The following is a 21,148-nucleotide window of genomic DNA, read 5'->3' as shown; positions in this document are numbered from 1 at the left end:
CAATGAACTGAAAGTTGCAATCAAGAGCGAGATCTGTGCCATTAACAGAGAAACGTGCGCAAATGTCATCAGTAACTTTAAACACAGACTTGACATCATAATTGCCCAGAATGGACGTCATGTAGAACATATTTTATGAATGGACACTGAAACGTATTGGCTGTCATGAAGGTAATGTCCAAGTATTATACATCAAATAAATGGAGGTTGGAGGGTGGTGTGCGAGTGGGGGGGGGGGGGGGGGCAAGCAGAGATGTTTTTTAGACACCCCCACCCCACTTTTTGGCACCTTCTTACGCCGTGCCTGGAACCCAGACTAGACATGCCTGGACGTGAATGGTATTATACATCAAATAAATATTTATTATGTCTGCCATAAGGCTATGCTTTCCAATTTATTGTATACTGATGAGTGTAGAAAATACAACTGTACAGAATAATAAAGACAAATAATATGAAACACTCTGTATGTAGACAATCCCACAAAATGTACATGCATATGTAAATGATCTGGTTAGTCCTGATATGACACCACCAGGGGCAGTTTTACCAGCTCCCAGCCCCAAGGTCAGCGATGGCAGTTACATGGCAAAGAAGAAACACCAGGCCAAAAGGAAAGTTAGCATACCGGAACAGGCCCTGACAGATATCCAGGTACCTGTTGGAAGATCGCATGTGCCAAACTGCCCAAGAGAAAAACCTTTATAGTCCGTCCCAATATCCTACAAAAAATGTTTTTGTAAATAATTTCAGTTTGTTTTCATGTAAGAAAAAAGTAAAAGTGTTTTGGAAATAACATAAAAATACGAAGTTTGTGTGCAATTTAAAAATCAATCGGCTCAGAAATAAATAACTTGTAGTAATTTCCATAGTATGAAAAAGGCGCTCCCTGTGGGAAAGACTATAGGCCTGGGAACACAAAGCAACTATGATAAAAATGTGCGGACTGTGCCACGAATATTGCCCCGACAAATTGGACATTTTCGCATTGCCGGAGCACAAGCTGTACAGCAAACGAGGTGACCGCAGGGAAGGAAGACTACATTAACCTCAGCATCCATACATATGCGACACTGACGCTGCTCTTTCAGCTGTCGGTTCTCTTCCAGTAACGACTCGGTATCTGTAAAACATGAAAGCAATTTAGTTTTTACCAGCAAAAGAAGGGCCTCTGCAAAGCTAATCTCAACCTACTAATAATAGATAAAATAGAGCAAGCCATTCAACAATTATGCAATGTTTTTTTAACACTGAGACCACTAACACATCTGTACAATTGTAGACATAGTAACATATTGACATCATAGGATCCTATAACTTATATTACAAAACAACAAATTAACAACTATGATAGTAATAGTAACATGGTGTAAAATTCAAATCCATTGGCCTCATTTTAAAACATGATTTCTGTAAAACATGAGACAGTACCAAGTTTTCTGCTATCGTAACAACTAAAATTATAAATCAAAAGCATTTTTGGGTTTATAATACCAATGTCTGATTAAACAATGTGTTTTTGTTGTCCTGATATTTGTAGTAACCTAAACTGAATTTTATCTCTAAATAATTAATTTCCGTTATATTCATTACAACATAACGTCATCCCATTGGTCCAGACATAGCTACCGGAGTTTGTTCATTTCTAGATGAACGTAAAAATTATGTCTTATGGGAATGTCATATTTGATGACGTCATTTTATATGGGCAAGTTGTCTAATTAAGCATTATTGTTTATGCACCAAAAATATTCAAAATAAAGAATGAAGTTTTAGTGTTATTATTAGCTAGTATAAACAAAAAAAAGTCATCCGCAAACTTATGTGAGAACAGCTTCGCCGATTCACACAGTTTGCGGATGATTTTTTTGTTCATACCCCGATGAACATAAAAGAAATAACAGACAATCCTTAACAAATATTGACTTGAACGAAAGACGATTTACTATGAATATCAACCAGAAACGCACTATATATATAGGGAATAACTGATTTCTGTCTTAAGATATTGGCTTTATCCTGCGAAGGTTAGAATGGCGAATGCCATTCAACCTGAGCAGGATCAAGCTGATATCTTAAGACAGTAACCAGTTATTTCTTTTATCCTGCAATCCTACAGAAATATTCAGAAAATCATTATTTATTCTAGTTTTGTGTACGCAAATCGAGTATTGTCAACCTAGCAAGGGTTTTGCCGTGTGACGTCATACAAGATACATGACGTCATTATTTGTAAGACGCTAGCTACATGATGCCACATTAAAAAAACGTTTTTAAACTCTAATTCATAAATAAATATAAAAGTTTTGTATTTATCGCAAAACTAAAAGTTATTTGTATTCACTGTACTTCAACAAATGATTTAAAGAGTATGTTTACCGAAAACTACTCTGAAATACTCGAGTCGAGTCGGGCTTATGTCACGTGACCTATATTTTTGGTCAGTGACTGAAAATATAGAGATTTATCTAGTCATCATATCTTGCCAATGTATACAGTGATTGTGGGATAAATATATATACACAGACATTTGCACTATAATCAAGAAAATGTATTTAAAATTTGCATGTTACAATGGCAGTGAGATTTAGAATAGGCCTCTTAAGAACATAAATGTACATGCAGGAAAATTCATGTTTGAAATTTACTTGTGTTGTTAAAGCTAAATGAAACAAATCTAGTCATGCATGAACATTATCTTGCACTAATCAAAACTAATTCAAGCTTACATTTCACCTGCATCTATTTCAGTGGTCCATACGTAGGAGTCATTTACAGTGTGGATTTGATCTTTCTTGGCTCCTTGTTTTCAAAACTTATCTGGAGTTCAACCTTATTAGACTTAAATGTTATATACAAAAGCCATGTAGTTTATATACATGGCCTATTATGTTTAATTATAATTTCATTTATATATAATTAAATTTCTTTGTATGTCCATCATTTCACACCAAAATTAGTGGTAATCCATGTTCCTAATGCATATTCATTACTTTTCTCCCACTATATAGCTGTATGGAGGCAAATGCTATCTGAATATATTTTGATACCATGATACACTTTTTTTCGGGCAAAACCCAGCCTGCCCTGTAAATAGAAATGGGAGCCCGTACACCTATAAGTATACATATTGTTGTTTGGGTTCATACTTGCATGAACAAAAAAATAAGTACGGTCAATTCTTAAATGTGTTTTTCTTGCCTGTTATGTGCCCAGTTAAAATTATTTAGCCATGAGGTAAGGATACAGAATCCTCTCCCCCTCACCCCCAGAGTACACTTAACAAAATTAATTATGGGCTAGTAGATATTTCTGGAATTTTTCTTTATATATGGAACAAAGCTTGCATCACTGGTTAAAATTTACAAAAAAATGTAGGAATCGTTTGTGATCAAAACATTTTAACTAACACTAACAAAATTTTTTCAAAATGTCTACTGGCCCGTAATTTATTTTGTTGAGTATATGTAAATGCCCACTACCTATAAATAACTAAAACACCATATGGATATTGTAACTATAATAGTCGTACTTTAAGGAAGCCACCAGAAGATTCAATGATTCAATGTTCTTTTTACCTTCATTTGTGTCAGCAAGTTCTTCTTCTTCCATTTGTGAAAGCTTTTCTGTTTCGGCTGAGAGAATAAAACAACATTGAAAACTTTTATAAATTGTGAAATCTACTGAAAATTGTAAAATTATGTTAACAAGCATTATGAGAGTACTGCTAAACAATACATGTCCCCTACTGAGCTAAAAACAAAATAAAAAATTATCTCCTAAATCCAAGGGCCATAACTGTGAAAAATGGGTAATTTGCCATGAAAGCTTGTTAATCCCAGCACTATGAAAAGTAAAGTAAAGTTTGTTTCATTTAACGACGCCACTAGAGCACATTGATTTTTTTATCTTATCATCGGCTATTGGGCGTCAAACATATGGTCATTCTGACACTGTTTTAGAGGAAACCCGCTGTCGCCACACAGGCTACTCTTTTATGACAGGCAGCAAGGGATCTTTTATTTGCGCTTCTCACAGGCAGGATAGCACAAACTATGGCCTTTGTTGAACCAGTTATGGTGCAAGTGGTTTGACACCTACCCATGGAGCCTTGCGGAGCACTCACTCAGGGTTTGGCGTCGGTATCTGGATTAAAAATCCTATGCCTCGACTGGGATCCGAACCCAGTACCTACCAGCCTGTAGACCGATGGCTTAACCACGACGCCACCGAGGCCGGTGATCTGTAACAGAACATGAATGAATGAATGTTTAACGACACCCCAGCACGAAAAATACATTGGCTATTGGGTGTCAAACTATGGTAATGCAAACAAATAAAGTGATGATCAGCATCAATACAAAAACTCAAGATTTAAATAAAAACACAGTGTAAAAAACTGTGCAAAAACACAAATATCACAGATGGATACTGACTTTTACTCAAAACTTCAGTTTTGTGCTGTATTGGCCATTCTCAAAGAGAATGTTACACCCCTGCACCACGGTGAGGTTACAGCAGTAACAGAACATGATAAAGCTTTACACAAAATTTCAACTCAATATCTTGAGGCATTGCAAAACAAATCTGGAAAATAATAGGTGGAACGAATAGACAGACAGACAGGAGGACAATGACGAAACCTTTAGTCCTCTCCAGTTGGACCAGTAGGGTACTAATACTAATATGAAACTAATCCTAGAAATGTTACATAAATGTTTCTGTGACTATGAATACAAGCAACAGAGCCTGCACCTACAATGATTTTTTCCTGCTTTATTCAGTTTTATTCCTTCAATACAATCCACTTGTAAGATTTTTCTCCAGGCATTTCTTCTAGAGCCTTTTTACTAGCTAACTTAACCAGATATCTTTTACAAGCAACATTTATGCAGGATACATTTAGCGTGTTATGGGGAGTGGGAGTAGAGTGAGATGAGGTTTTAACCGGCTATCTGGTGTCTAATATATAGTGTTTTTTTGTTAAAGAGAGAGGGAGGGGACTGACTGTCGCCACATAGGCTGATTTAGCAGCAAGGGGTATATGCACTTTACTACAAGTGGGGGAACGATAAACAAAAAGGGTTAAATTGGGAATATACTAAAAGCAGAAGATTGTAAACAAAACTACTAAGCAAAAGTAAGTTAGATACAAAGTTTTTAGACTAACCTGTGTCTGCTGCCGTTATCTCTGCCATCATCTCTGTTTTACCACTGCAAGTCGAAGAAGATGCTTCAGATGCAACAGCTTCTGTTTCATTTTGTTCACTGTTCTGATTAGCAAACACTGCTTCAAGAAGAGCCTCCGCAGATGAAAAATCATCACCTGTGGTCCCACAGAGTGGGGCAAATATAGTTTATTATATGAATCTGTCATCTATAGACAAGTCAGTTTACGAAATGTTTTTGTTTTTGTAACGTAATTCTTTATATTACCAACATGCTGGGTAAACCTTAAAAGCAAGGATTCCACACGTACAATAAACTTATTCGGTTGCACCCACAGATGTTCATCTCAATACATGTCTAAACAAAAATAAAATAAAAATTAAACATATTTAAAAATAAATATAAATAATTTTTTTTTATATTTTTTTTTAAATCCAACATTTGTTTGCACAGTTAGAGATGCAACTATTTCATTGATCTAGAACTTATAGTTTGTAAGAAATGAAGCTAAACTAGAAAACTGACAACGTCGATGTCACTCGAAAAGTAACACAGTTGAATCTCGTTGGTTCGAACCCTGTCGGTGCTCGAGAAAGTGTTCGACCCATGAGGTAGTTTGACCTAATCATTCGGTTAATGTGTAAGTGTAACTCGAGACTTCATTTTTGGCTCGAGTGTTGTGGTGTATTCGACACTTCCGAGTTCGACCCAATGAGATTCTAATGTACCTATATCGTGTCTTTTGACATCGTCTGGCGATGCAAACATTCTGGATTATTCAATCTTACCAACTCGCCAAGATCACTAACCATCACCATTTCACATCAATGTACTGCTAATGGGTTTTTTTGTTTGTTTTTATTTTCAAAGGCAAGATTGCACAACTGTTGACATATTAGAGGTAAATTGTGTGCCTTCAAATATATACTGTGTATACATTCCTCACTCCAGCTAGCCATTGTGTATGCATTCCAAACAGCTAACATTAGCTAAATGTTAACATGCACAGTTTTTCTGATTGATGGTTATGTGGGCACAATTCAGTTATGTACTGATGGAAAGAAATAAGGGAACAAGTGTTATTAGGGACTTTTTATGTGATGCACAACATGAAAAAATTCTCTTGCAATTTTGTTGAGATCAAATTTAAATCACTACTAGTTGTCTTGATGAACTACAGAGATGTATTGTGGTACTTAATGTCAGTAATTTGGTTTTCTTACATACCCGTTGGTGAGAGCATCATCAGTTATTTTTGGTAACATGTGGCTTGTTTACACACATATGTGTGTTAACAATTTCAAGACATACGATTGGCTGCTCATAGGTGATGACCAGGTCACCAGTGCCATGCATCCAATGAAAAACAACACAGTGGAAATAGATTACACTGTGACGTATAGTTAACCTTACAATCATGTGTCTGTGACATGTACCGGTAAGTTAGCTACAATGGCAACGGCTGTAAATAACTTTTAGTCAAAAACAGATGTTAAAATTTGCTTAAAACAAGGTCTTTGAGGATATGTTAGAAATAGAATAATACATTGGTGTCCGTTAGATACCATTTATCTCACAACTCGTTTAAAAACGTATCAAACTCACTTTCACTCGTTAGATACATTTTGAAACAACTCGTTGTGAGATAAATGGTATCTAACGGCCACCCATGTATTATTCTCTATATCTTACTGATACTGTGGACGAGGGTTTGCTATTATGTGTTCCCTTATTTTTTCCCATATCGTTAACTTCACAAATGGAAAATGATGACAATACTTTGAGATAAAGTAAATGAATATATTTTCAAGACATATTTTGTTGAGCCACTTAGTAGATTAACTGCCATATGGCATTGCCTTTAAAAGATAGTTGCTCATGTTTCAGTTTTGTTTTAACTATGTTGACTGACCCAAGTGCTGTTAACATGTTGGTTAATATGGATGTTTGTTAGAATATGCTGTGCCAGTTAAGGTAAAAATCTGTAATGGCTGTCCTAATGGCTCTATAATGGGCTTGTTCTTTTATAAACTAATTAGGTACAATTGATCTTAGCAGTTTTGGACTACATTTTATGTTGCATTCGAGTGTGCCCAGAAGTTTTGTTTGTCTTCTTCTTTTTTTTTCTTCTTTTTTATTATTATTATTATTTTTTTTTAAAGATTTATTGCCCCCAGAACATAGACAGTGAACAGGTTGGGGAGCCGTGGTCACTGCCTTACAAAGTACATATTTAAACAATAGTATCTAAACAAAATGTGCTATTTAAATATGTTAATGCTTTCTATGATATTTATAAGATGGAAAGGAAGGGAGAGAGAGAGAGAGAGAGAGAGAGAGAGAGAGAGAGAGAGAGAGAGAGAGAGAGAGAGAGAGAGAGAGAGAGAGAGAGAGGGGGGGGGGGGGGGAGCAACAGCAGTAGATAAGTATAAAGAAGTTGTGGGGATATTGAGAGAGTATTAGAGATGACATTTTAATTAGTACTCTATTTCCAAGTGAACTTTCAAAGCATTATTTTTAATTAAAATATTCTTTCAAAGAGTGTTTTATAGGGTGTCCATTGCTTATAAAATGCTTCATAGTTGCAATTTTTGTAATAAATATATTTTTCTATTTCAAAATTATTTTGTAGAATATTTTTCGCGACATTGACATGTAAATTTCTTTTTTGTATTTTCATACTGTAAATATAATATTTTATGTTGATAGTCAGCCAATTTACAAAATCACCTTTTTCGTTGTTGATCATGCCTAACATAACTATGTCTCTGCTTAGAGTGATATTAATTCCAGTTTCATTTCTTATCCATTCTTCTATTGCTTCCCACAGAGAATATACTAAACTACATTCAAATAGGTGTTGTATGATTTCAGGTGATTTGTTGAAAAAACTACAGGCATTGGAATCAATATAATTAATCATATTTAGAAATTTGTTAGTTGTAAGAATTCAGTGTATGATTTTATACTGAAACCAAGATAATGTTGTGCTTTTGACAGATCTAAAGGGTAGAATGTAATATTTTTCCCAATGATATATATCATACAGGGTAGAATTAAAAAAAATTCAGGGCACGGCCATTTTGGCTTTGGGTTTGAGGAAATTTTTGGGGCACCAAGGCCAGTGGGCAGGGCACCAAGGGCAACATTTCTTTCAAGGGTAGGGCACCAAGGCCACTTTCTGTAAAGTTTTCACTGATGCGAGTGAGAGATGAGGTTCCATTCCACAGGACACACAATGAATGAAATAAAGTAAGTGATGATTTTTCTCTCAACAAACGAGTAATTTTAAGACTAAAACTGAAAGCGAAACAGAAGAAAAACGGTAGTAAATCGTTGATTTTAGCAAAATTTGAAAACTAATTGTAATAGGTTTTTAAAATTTTGATTCAAACTGACAATTCACTACAGTTTATCTTCATTTTTCCCTTTTTTATAACCAGATTTACTCTTTATATTTTGAAAAAAAACCTTGAAATACACAGCAATACAGCCAGTTTACAGTGTTTTGCCAGCCAAATGGCTTCAGTTGATCACGTGACTCGGCGTGTGACGTCACCGTGAAACATCCTATAAAAAAAAGTGCGTCTCTCCCATTATCGCGTCCTGGACAGAGGGAACCGGCCAAGGCCGGTCCCTGTGGCCAGGATAGGCGTGTGCTACAACAGCTTGCTCTGAATGTGCACGTAAATCTCTTTGTCCTTGTCCTTGTCCCATTATCGCTTTTAGATCTTGGCTTTGTAATTCCCTTGTAGCCGGTATTGTTTTTATTTTGGAGCCAATCAATTGCTCAATCAAAAACTCCCTCTTTTAGGGCAATACTTTATTTTATAATTTATACCCTTTTGACCTGAGCACAGAAAAACATATTTAGTCCTGACATATAAATATTTATAATTCAAAATTTTAATAATAAAAAGTCCATTAATTCAATAAATGATTATTATTAAAGCAATAGCAGTCTATTTCGCCTTTTCTCCCACGTGATCTTCCCTGCGCAGAACAGTCTTTATAGAGCGACTGCGCAGTTACTTCTCGGCGACCACGTGGTTCTCGGATCTGTGGCTTGTAAACAATAACAATATGGCTGCGCCCATCGAAATTGCGTGTCTGAGAGTCAGCAATAATTTCTTTGGATTTCTGTTCTTATGGATGAATACACGGCAAGTGACAAATTCTGCAAAGTTCAATTTAGTTGGTACCAGGCATGAGAAGGGCACTTGGGCATACAAGGAAGGCAACCACGGCTACTTATGGCCGTGGACACAGTCCAATTTATCGGGGCACCATGTCCAGTAACAAGGGCACCTACGGCAATAGCGTAGTGCCGTGGGCCAAAATCGATCCCTGATCATAGATATATCCTTCTTTAGAATATTTTATTTGTGATTTTGGAATGGTGGTTTGAGTGTTCAGTAAATCATATATATGTTTGCAACCTTTCTGATCTTTGAATAAAACCCTTAAGTTATATGGAAGAACAGGATTTTGTAATGCTATAAAAACGTCATCATTTAAATTATCTAGGTTGTAAATGAATGATTTTATAGCACTGACCAATGAAGCATATTCCCGAAAATTGGTAATTATGTCATATTTCTCTATGAACTGTTCATATGTTAGAAAGTCTCCTTGTTCTTTCAACAAATCGTTAATAAAGATAATACCTTTTGAGATATATCATTTTAGTTTAGTTCCTTACCAAAAATGAATTTCATTGACAAATTCAGTTATTTATAAAACAACTGAATGTTATTAAAAAAGAAAAGAAAAGAATAAATTATTCAAATATAGAATATCATTAGTAAAAACATATCAATGAAAATGTTTTCTCCTGGGCCCATGCTTATAAAACATTAGAGTCTGGACTCAAATATTTAATGATATCACATGCATACAATTTGTATGACATTGCTATTGTGTAATTGTAGGACTGTGTTAGTCTTGGGATCGATCCCCGTCGGTGGGCTCATTGGGCTATTTCTCGTTCCAGCCAGTGCACCACGACTTTTATATCAAATGCCGTGGTATGTGCTATCCTGTCTGTGGGATGGTGCATATAAAAGATCCCTTGCTACTAATGCAAAAATGTAACCTCTCTAAGACTATATGTCAAAATTACCAAATGTTTGACATCCAATAGCCAATGATTAAAAAAATCAATGTGCTCTAGTGGTGTTGTTAGACAAATAAACTTTAACTGTTAGTCTAAGTCTAGACTAAAATGTTTTATAAGCAAAGTGTACTAACATCACAACACAGGTAAACACAATTACTATTTAGCATTTCTGGATGCTGGATGAAAATATATTCCTTCCCCCCCCCCCCCCCCCCCCCCCCCCCCCGAGTTATTAAATACTATCATTTTGACTTATAGGTGAAGATATAAATATGACACATGCAAAAATTCTATCATTATGCTAAATTTCTCTACCCGTTTCTCGTAAATGACGTTCAATTGTTTTTTGAACAGCTTCTCTTGGGATGCCCATATCTAAAACAGTGCGCACAATAGGTCGATCCATTCTGGCACTGACATGACGTGGGTCAACAGTGCATGCCTTTCCTTTGCTGAATGCTTGCTTTTCACCTTTGGAACCTAATAAAATATAATACATGCTAATACAGTTTTTAAAGTTTAATACTGAAATCTGCCATAGTACAGACATATAAAGTCACAAACAACAGAGAAAATTTGTTCAGTATCGTGTCGTGATTTGCTATGCAAGTTACAGAGATCATTACACAATTCTACAATGTTAAATAGTAGACGCTAATCAAAATCAGCACAATTTAAAATTTCCATCCAGCTACATTTAATCTATTAGCAATAAAACTCTGTCTGAACCGGATGCTGGCTATTCCGCATTTCAAGAACAAAAGAATAACTTATGTTTTAACGATCTCTATCTCAACTGACACACCATTTTACCTTGGAATTATGATGGCAGTTCCTTAGTAATTAGGACAGTGTCTAATGTACGTGTTCATCTGGGTTGTTTTTGGTTGTGTGTGTGTGTACTGGTGTGTGGGCTTATTTTGTAGGCTATTGTTTATTTGGGGGCAGATTTGTTGTTGTTACTGGGTGGGATGGGGTTTGTTTTTTTTGGGGGGGGGGGGACAATTGTTGAGGGGTTTTTATTTTTTTGTTTTGTCTGCCACTTACACTTATAATCATGTATACAATAATGTCTTCATTTATGTATACCATAATGTCTTCATTTTAACATGTTGGGCATCTACCTACCTTAAATATGTTTACACAAATATTTTGATGTAAACGAAACAAGTACTGTTACTATAGGTAGATGTTTTTAGGTTAAATTATATATTTAGCTGCAAAATTTACACTTTATAATGCAATGTGTATAGGCCTAATTGATTTGCAATAAACAAAATATTTAGTCAAACAGGCGCATGTGCAGGAAATTGTGTAGAGGAAGTCTAGACTGACTAGTGGTGTTTTTAGGGGAGGGGTCGGGTCATGTGTCCCCGTAAATACATTGAAAAAAATACCAAACAAACATAACACGTGGGGAAGGGGACTGTTCTGATCGGAATATTACATATAGTCCGTCCCATCCTCCTACAAAAAAATGTTATGTTGTTTTTGTAAATAATTTAAGTTTGGTTTGACGTAAAAATAAAAATAAAGGTGTTTCGGAAATAACAAAAATATACTATTTCTGTGTGTAATTTAGAAAACAAGCGGCTCAGAAATAAATAACTTGTAGTAAATTCCATAGCATGAAAAAATGTGTTCCCCGTGGGACGCACTATGTTTCTATTATCTATTACAACTGTGTTACTGTCACACACAATTCATTAAAACTGCAGGTGTGTTTATATGTTTAAATGAAATTATGATAATTAATGTGAGGCAAGATTGCAGCTTTGGAAGAAAAAAAAAATTCCAAGCAAGTGACCAAAATAATCAGGGTGGGTGACAGCTTGCTAGATTCATCTCCTATATTTAACACATGGTCAGTTATAACAAAATACAATTTCATCAACTTAATTTTTACCTGTATCATTCTTTATTTTAGGTAGGGACGTTTTATGATGCCAGGGACTGGCATGCATAAATTTCAGCTGAAGATTCACAAACAACTGTGGTCATCAGCCATATTTGCTATAACTGGAACGCGCCGGAAGTGGTTAGTGGTTAGGGGATGTAACTCTGCCTATTTCTAATAGAGGCTATAGTGAAACATCACGAGTCAGAGATTTAACAATCATCATAAGCCATTTGTGTGTTATACAAAAACAAATTCAGGTAACCCTATTCTATTTTGAATATCCCATCAAGACTATGTAAATATTGTTCTAAATTTAATGAGAAAAAAAAAGAAAAAAAGAAATATGCTAAATTTGACATGTGTGAACGATATAATAATAATTTATTTAAAGTATATTTATAAAAATAAAATGGTCAAAGTACTTGGAAATAATTAAATTAAATGTATATTAACAGTAATACACACCAAGTGTTCGGTTTTTCTTGTTGTCATTTCGGGTTCTGGCAGCATTCGCCTAAAATTAAATACAAACAGTATTCAAATGCAAATATTTTAGTAAATTGAATACATTCACCACTTTCCATTATGGAAAACATACCTGTGAATTGTGAATGTTGTATTGTACTGTTGGAGTAAACATATTTGGAGTAAAAATATTAAGGATTAAAAATTTCATAAATAACTATAAGGAATCAGGACACTCAATTATCAATAACATGGAATATTTAAAGAAGTCCCTAATATTTATGTAAAATAATGAAAATGTATATGCTTTGAACTGTGAATGGCTGCTGAAGTATATGTTACTTACATTGGCGTTCCTAGATGCTGCTGCAATGAACTCGGGCCCCTTGACCTGACGGACATACGGACATTTTGCAAACCAACGAGCATGTTCTCTCCATGGATCATCACCAGGTTCCCAGGTTCTTAGACCACCATCACAGAAGAAACATTTAACGCTGTCTCCAATTCCTAAAACATAATTTCATCATCATCAGTAACCTTCAATTCCTAGAACACAATGTAAATCATAAAATTAATGTGAGCAAGATATTAGTGCAAAACAAAATGTGTCGGATGTATCAGGGCAATTATTACATGACACATTATCATTATATTTCTAACCAATGTCACCCTCACCAAAAATAAAGCTAGTACAACAGAAATGTGCATCTGTTACAGTGAAGTTTCCTACATTGATTTAACCGACATTTTGGAAACACCTTCATATTTTGTTTTGCCACCTTCATGTATCAAAAGACCCAAAATTATTTTTAAACTTGTACTTCTGAAGATCGATGGCGCAGATGCAGTTATTTATACACAACAGTTCATGGAACTTCAACACAGGTAACATGATTACATTCCTGTTTATTTATAGATCATGGGATGGGAATTCTGTGGCTTCTGCTACAATTTTTCCATCAAACACAATAATTACTATGAGATTGCCCGATTCAGCATCAATATTCACTGCTAAAATTTGGGCAATCATTAAAGCCCTGGAAGAGATTATGGATTCATGTGCATCCAAAATTTCACAGACTCAGCATGTGTCTCCAAGCATTACAATACATGAAGCTAGAACATCCCTTGGTTGGGATGGTCATATGAAAGTATGTCTTTTTATCCACTGCCAATAAAATGTCATATTTTGTTGGACACTTAGCCATATTGGCATCAAGGGCAATGAAAAGGCAGATTCAGCTGCCAAGTCTGCTTTGAATTTGCCCCATGCCAATGTTAGTGTCCACATCAGTTATTTTAAATATATTAAACAATATTAAACAATATATGTTTTCGACTTGGTAAGATAACTGGAATGGTGCAATAAGCTTCATTCTGCCAAGCCAGTCCTGATAATGGCAGTCCTTCTACAAGAAGTGCAGGAAGGATGAGGTGGTCTTGAATCATGCTCGCATAGGTTATACACATTTAAACCATTCATTTATTTTAAAGAAAGAAAGAAATATTTTATTTAACGACACACTCAACACATTTTATTTACGGTTATATGGCATCAGAAATATGGTTAAGGACCACACAGATATTGAGAGGAAACCCGCTGTCGCCACTTCATGGGCTACTCTTTTCGATTAGCAGCAAGGGATCTTTTATATGCACCATACCACAGACAGGACAGTACATAGCATGGCCTTTGTTATACCAGATGTGCAGAATTGGCTGGAATGAGAAATAGCCCAATGGGTCCACCGACGGGGATTGATCCTAGACCGACTGCGCATCAAGCGAATGCTTTACCACTGGGCTACGTCCCGCCCCTTATTTTAAAGAAGGATCCTCCTAAATGTGACAGTGCATCACATTTTGGTGGAGTGTAGTCGTCCGAAGCCAACGACAAAAGATATATTTGGTAACAGAAATATATTCGAATCTTTTAAATTCTATCCAGAATATTAAAGTTTTAAAAACAATTTGATTTTTATACAAAGTTTTAAAATATTTTACTTTGATATTCTTTTACCTGTGCATGTCTTTACACTGTGTTTTTTTCAAAAACCTAATTATGCTAGTTTTATTTTTAATTTAATCCTATTCATATACTTAACGATGTGTACTTTGGTGCTGGGTGTTGTTAAACATTCAATCATTCTGTTACAATGAAAGTACTACTAGTATTAAAAAGTAATCATACATGTAATGAAAAAAAAAGACAAATGTAAAAGAAATGTGTTCTGGACTTGTAAGTGAATCAAACAGTCCTTGAATTGTTGGTGTTGCATAACACTGTCATAAAAAACCACCAATTCCTAAAATATCATAATTTTATTATCATCATCATCAGTAAATACCAATTCCCAAAACATTTCATCATCATCATTAAACACCAGTAGTATTCCTAATACATAATTTCATCATCAGTAAACACCAATTCCTACAACAATTTCATCATTATCAGTAAACACAAATTCCTAAAACATTTCATCATCATCATCATCATCATCATAAAACTCCAAGTCCTAGATCATAACTTCATCATCAGTAAGGGGCCATTCATTGAAGGCTCATGAAATTGTTAATATTTATGAACGACCACTAAAAAGCATACATGTCAAGTAAATATGCCTCAGTAAGTTTATCATAATACCGGTATACACTTTTTTCAAATACAAGTACATGTATTTCTGAAGGGGGCATGGGGAAATTCTAAGAGAGTCTTTTTTAAACTCTAAAGATTAACTGATTCAACAAAAGGTTATTTCATTCTGATATATTAAGCAACTCAATGTTCCTTCAAGATATGAAAACTTCTCATTTATATATCAATTCAGTAAAATATGTCAGTGCTTTAATCTCTGGGAGGGGGTATATGACCCTCATGTCTCCTTAGATTCATATTTTTTTTTTTTACATAAAGTGCTACTAACGAACTTAGGTATATTACAAACATGACATCCTTAATCATGATTTTATTTGTCACCACATGTCACAAACGTAGACAAAATTCATAAGTATGCGCTTAAAATATCACTTTATTTCTTTTTAATGATTTTGCACAAAAGCAATATCACTACATATACAGGTATGTGACCTCCCAGTGAGCATGGGAACATCAGGTCACATTTACGTGGTCGGTATCTCACCTGCATAAAAAAACATCCTCGCCTTTGCGCATTTCTGGAGTCTGTTCCTTTGTAGTGGGCCAACCACGAACGAATTCAGTCGTACAGCCTCAACTGCATAGTTTGTCAATGTCTTGGTCTGTCAGTCACAATACCGAGAGTCATATCAGAGATCTCACATCACAAAGTCATTGCCTGCAAATAGTATCATCAACAATGCAACAGAACTAACAGTCTTTTGTTTTGAGCAAAATCAAGGGTGACCTGACCTGAAATGGTGCTAGATGAGCAATCATATGAAGCTTCAATTAAAATGTATTAAAAAATTCACAAAAAACCACAATCAATTTGCCACTGTCCTAATACTTCTTTTTAGTGATTTTGGCACAAAAGCAATCCTTGTGACAGATACAGGTATGTGACCGGCCTCTGTGGCGTCGTGGTTAGGCCATCGGTCTACAGGCTGGTTAAACACTCTCACCTGCATAAAAAAGTCGAGGCATGCCTTTTTAATCCATTTACCGACTCCAAACCTGAGTGAGTGCTCCGTTCAAAATCAATTCAGTCGTAGGTGTAAACCATAGTTTGGACCGTCCGGTGTCAGTCCATAACGAGAGTCAATCAAAGGCCACATTTGTGCTATCATTGCCTGTGGGAAGCGCAAATAAAAGATCCAACAGAACTGTCGTCTTCACCATGTAGCCTATGTGACGACATGGGACCTGAAATGGTGCTATGTGACGATCAGCGGAAGCTTCCTCTAAAAACAGTGTCAGAAAAACCATCATGTCTGACGTCCAATTGCCGATGTCCTAATAAATTTAATGTGCTAATATGGAGCAGAGTTAAAGGTCACTTGCCTTCCTTGTGAAGACTGACTTAAGACATATGATATTGTAGTTAATAATGGTTTTTATTATCAATTTCATCAAAATTAACTTATGGTACAACACTAACACATGCATACTATAAATACACTTATCTTACATCCTTAAAACATGCATCATCTGGATGGAAATTATTTTGTCCAGTTTTCAACCCCTCCCTATCCTAAATCTTCAAATTCTTCTTTGTGAATTGTGCCAATGTTAGGTATCCTGAATCTGGGTATGTTTTGTTAGTATAGATTCAGGGTAACCGTATTATATTGATACTGCCTTTTAGTAATGTGGACTCTTAAAAAAGGAATTAATAAAGGTCAGTTTGAACTATATTAGATGATTTGGTTGAACAAAAATGTGGCCTCTTAACACAGATGTTAACAAAGCTATTAAATACAAATGGCTGCTAGAGCAGGTTTGACTATACATAGTACTTAGAACAAAAAAAGTATATATGTTTTGGGCCTCAAGTGGGTCCAGTTCCTAATACTACTACATTGTATTAAAATGTTACCTTCAGTAATGTGAACATCTGGTATGTTACCAACATTTTCACCATTGACAAATGGACAGTGGGGAAAGTGCTCCAGATGTTCGTCTGCAGGATTATCCTCCTCTGTCCAGTTCCTGAGAATGCCTCTGCAGAACACACACTGCACTCTGTCAGCAATCCTTGTGTATATGAAACCATTCCTCGCTAGATCACGGGGGTCGGCCCTCGCAGTGCTAGGCCAACTGTTGAATGTGGCAAATCTGGCAGCTTCAGCTTTGAAACGGGCAAACTCCTCCCGAATGGGAGCAGCTTCAGAATCTCTAGAAATGTAGTCCCCTATTGCCTGCTGAGTGGTACCGGCAGACGCACTGTCTCTAGCCACAATGGGATAGTTGTGACTGTCTGAGGAAGTGGTCACAGTAGCAGCTGGTTGTCCAGCTAGCTGTCTGCCTGTAGGTGGTGGCGGTTCCAATGCATGTGCTGCCACTGCCACAGAACTTGATCCTCCCGATTCAGGATGATGTCCAGCAGAAACGCAGTATTGCTGATGAAGCAGATCATTAATACTTTTGTAGGCATCATCATCTGGGATAAACACGGAGATGTTAATGTTGGGAACATGACGCACAAAGGGACACTGAGAGTTCAGTTTGACATGTTCCGTCATAGGGTCCAAGTTCTTGTTCCAGTCTTGTTTGTTGCACCGACATACAAAACACTGCACAAGAGAGCTATGCCCAGTGTATACAAAGCCTGCTTTTGCTAGTTTGATTGGACGGGCTTTGTCGTAATCATTCCATTGCTCATAAGTCTTCAAACGAAGCATCTCAAACTTTAATTCCTCTCCAGGCGTAAAGGGTGGGCCTTCTACCAGCCGTGCAAAATAACCATGATCTAAAGTCACTGGATTCAACATCATCATTTTGCTCAGTTATTTCAACCAAAAAACAAAACACTTTTTTTTTAAATGTTAAATACGGAATTAAATTGATTGTTAACAAGATACACATTTATACAAGCACATAGAATTATGTAAATTACATAAACTTTTAGTTTTTCAAGGTATTTACAAAATTTTCTTTACACCGAACCTATGGCACGAAATCGCCTGCACCTTACAGACTTGTTTTCTTTACAATGCAGTACTTAAAATATTTTGGTCTGTTTAGATGGATGTAAAAATGCATTCTTTCTGCCTGCAACAACAATTAATCTTGATTGTACTGTAGAGTCTTTCTGCTTATTTGGACAGTCAAAACATTGAACATAAACAAAGACAGGCTCTTCATTTTTCCATATATAGTTATATTGGAGGAAATACAGAAAATTGTCTGTAAATGGACCAAGTTCACAAGGGCACATCATCTTTCTGAAATGATAACACACACAGCACTTAGACAATTATAACAGGCAAAAAACCCCAACATATTACCACCTACATAGTACAATCAAACATTAAAATACAACAAGAGTACAGGTGACGTACATGATACGCCCGTCAGAAGTTTGATGGAAAACCATAGGTATTAATGAATATGTTATGGGTATGACTCAATTCTAATTATGTGAATATAGACAAATTATTTGATTTATTTGTATCATAGTGATCTTGTAATTGTATATGAAACACTACCCAAAGTTGTTCCTACATGTGAGGTTTGATGGTCCTGTATGCATTTGAATGTAAGATATGATCCGGACAAGGATTTCTGTTATGTGCAGTAGACCGTGAAAAGTAGGTCACAGCGACCTAGTAATAGTACGCGACACACTGCCATTCCAAGTTGTTCCAACATGTGAGGTTTGATGGTCTTGTATGCAAGATATTGTCCGGACAAGGATTTACTGTTATGTGCAGTAGACCGTAAAATGTAAGTCACAGTGACCTAGTAATAGTATGTGACACCCCACACCACTATCCCAAGTTGTTCCTACACGTGAGGTTTGATGGTCCTGTATGCAAGATACGATCCGGACAAGAATTTACTATTATGTGCGGTAGACCGTGAAAAGTAAGTCACAGTGACCTAGTAATAGTATGTGACACACCACCATCCCAAAGTTGTTCCTACATCCGAGGTTTGATGGTCCTGTATGCAGTCATTGGCTTTTGGAAAACCATAGCGAGTGAAAAATCGCACAGCTCAAAATGCTTAGGAGAGTGAAAAATCCCCCTCATCAAAATGCTAAGGTGAGTGAAAACCAAGCATTATTAATTGATGAAGTAATTGGTACAAGAGACATATGTTGCAAAAATGAACCAATTAACCAATAATGTTTTCTTCTAATTTTATGTTGTTTGGTTCATTAATGTACTCTGACTTATTTTTCCTTTCTGGAATGGAGTTCTTAAAACTGTCAGGAGCAGTGCTATAGAAATATAATTACGACATACACTGATGCAGACAATTTCATTTTTTAATTAGAATATGTATTATTCAGATAATTTGATGCACACAATTATAGACACCTTTTCAGTGTTAGATGGTTTGATGAATGTGCAGCTAAACATGTGTAGGAATCAACGTGTCTTGAATTTCATTATTATCTTCAACAAACATGATTAGGATAGTTGGGATGGGAAAAACCCACTGGTTCTGAGGAGGTGGTTCAATTAAAACTACGACCCAAGCATCTCAGGTGTGCACTATGGACTGAATTAGATCCCTCATATTTTTTTAAATAATTCATTAAACGTAGGCCTACAATTAGTTCAAACCATAGTGTTGGTTGGGGCGATATATTTTCTTGTGGTTACGTAGAGTAAAGTGTGTGCCCACATGACACCTTACTGGTTAACAACATGTAAGTTTAATGTCATGACTAGACTCGAGAATAATCAAACTAAAGCTCTGTAGCATCAGATTGAGATTCAGGAAACAATGTATATCTTAGACACTAGCTGGCTACCATTTGGTCATCCACGATTGCTGCAGTATTACACACAGTCCTCTCTAGCTCTACCTTACAATGTATCAATAAGGGAAAGGCTAGAGGTGACCGAAATACTTTTTTCTATTCTTATTCATACCTAGATCGAGTCACCTCCAACCCTCCCTCCCCTTATTGATATTGATATGTAGGGAAAGAAACCCAATGCCCCTATGCAAAACGAACCAGCGCTCTACTTCCTTGTGGTGATGTAGAGCAAGGTGCGCGGAAAAAAAGTCAATAGAATTTTTGTTTTGTTACAACAGTAATCTCAAATAACAAAGGAAATGCTAATAATAGAAAAATATTTTACTTAAAAAAGTACATAACTATATATATACATAGAGTAAAGCGTGTTTCTTTGTGTAGCATGGTACTGGTTAACAATATGTGGCAAGTCGTCCTTATCCCCTCCCCCCTCCAAACAATTTTAAAGAAATATTTGATTTGTTAGAATTAGTGGCATGAGTTCGACCAGTAACCCCCTTTCAATGGTTAGGGTAGTTTTAGGTATAGGGTTAGGGTTAGTCTTTAGAGCCTTTGATATAGAGGGGTACGGGTCGAACCAACATAACGTTTATATTTCGTAATCCAGTATCGCTCTGTTTTACCTTTCAAAAATGAGACATTTTGACTATTCTGTGTAACATGTCCTCCACAAGGATGCTTTTGATGGTGCTTTTGGAAGAAATATTGACAAGTTGGTGATATCCACCATATTTTATTAAAAACATAAATTGTGCTACATGCATTTATTATTTAAGTTACCTAAATTTGTTTGCAGCAAATAAAGAAAGAAAAAGGGAGCCGATTGTATAAGTATTATTGTCATCAGTGACAGATGTTAATATTTCTTCACAAATACATGTATGTGTATTCAAATATTTAAATAATATTCAATATAAGATAATATTAGGGAAGAAACATGCTGCTGTCACACAATGGATTACTCTTTCCGATTAGCAACAAGGAATCTTTTATATGCAGCAGCCCACAGACAGAATAATAAATAGCGTAGCCTTTTTTACACCAGTTGTGGAGCACTGGCTGGAATGAGAAATAGCCCCA

At 35.8% G+C, this 21,148-nt stretch overlaps 2 protein-coding genes across 4 annotated transcripts in view; both read right to left on the bottom strand.

The window, feature by feature from the left end:
* Positions 1–354: 354 nt before the first annotated feature.
* LOC121369796 (baculoviral IAP repeat-containing protein 2-like) lies at positions 355–16,560 on the bottom strand. The gene is made up of 8 exons (XM_041494869.1): positions 16,471–16,560; positions 15,797–15,914; positions 13,000–13,163; positions 12,654–12,702; positions 10,604–10,768; positions 5,171–5,326; positions 3,579–3,635; positions 355–1,123 (listed from the first exon to the last, which is right to left on the bottom strand). Exons 1-8 carry the CDS (start codon positions 16,558–16,560, stop codon positions 927–929), a joined length of 996 nt encoding a protein of 331 aa, XP_041350803.1. The 3' UTR covers positions 355–926.
* A 66-nt stretch (positions 16,561–16,626) lies between these two features.
* Positions 16,627–21,148, bottom strand: part of LOC121370419 (baculoviral IAP repeat-containing protein 7-A-like) — a 52,106-nt gene continuing 47,584 nt past the window's right edge. For all 3 annotated transcript variants that reach the window (XM_041495636.1, XM_041495635.1, XM_041495637.1), the window contains exon 2: positions 16,627–18,518. In XM_041495636.1, the coding sequence (XP_041351570.1) occupies positions 17,091–18,071 (981 nt within the window). In that variant the 5' untranslated portion in view covers positions 18,072–18,518 and the 3' untranslated portion in view covers positions 16,627–17,090. The remainder of the gene's footprint in view (positions 18,519–21,148) is intronic.

Source organism: Gigantopelta aegis, chromosome 4 (genome assembly GCF_016097555.1).
Source record: "Gigantopelta aegis isolate Gae_Host chromosome 4, Gae_host_genome, whole genome shotgun sequence".
NCBI classification, from domain to species: Eukaryota; Metazoa; Mollusca; class Gastropoda; order Neomphalida; family Peltospiridae; genus Gigantopelta; species Gigantopelta aegis.
Note: the sequence above shows the minus strand (reverse complement) of the source record. Positions and strands in the feature narration are given on the sequence as shown.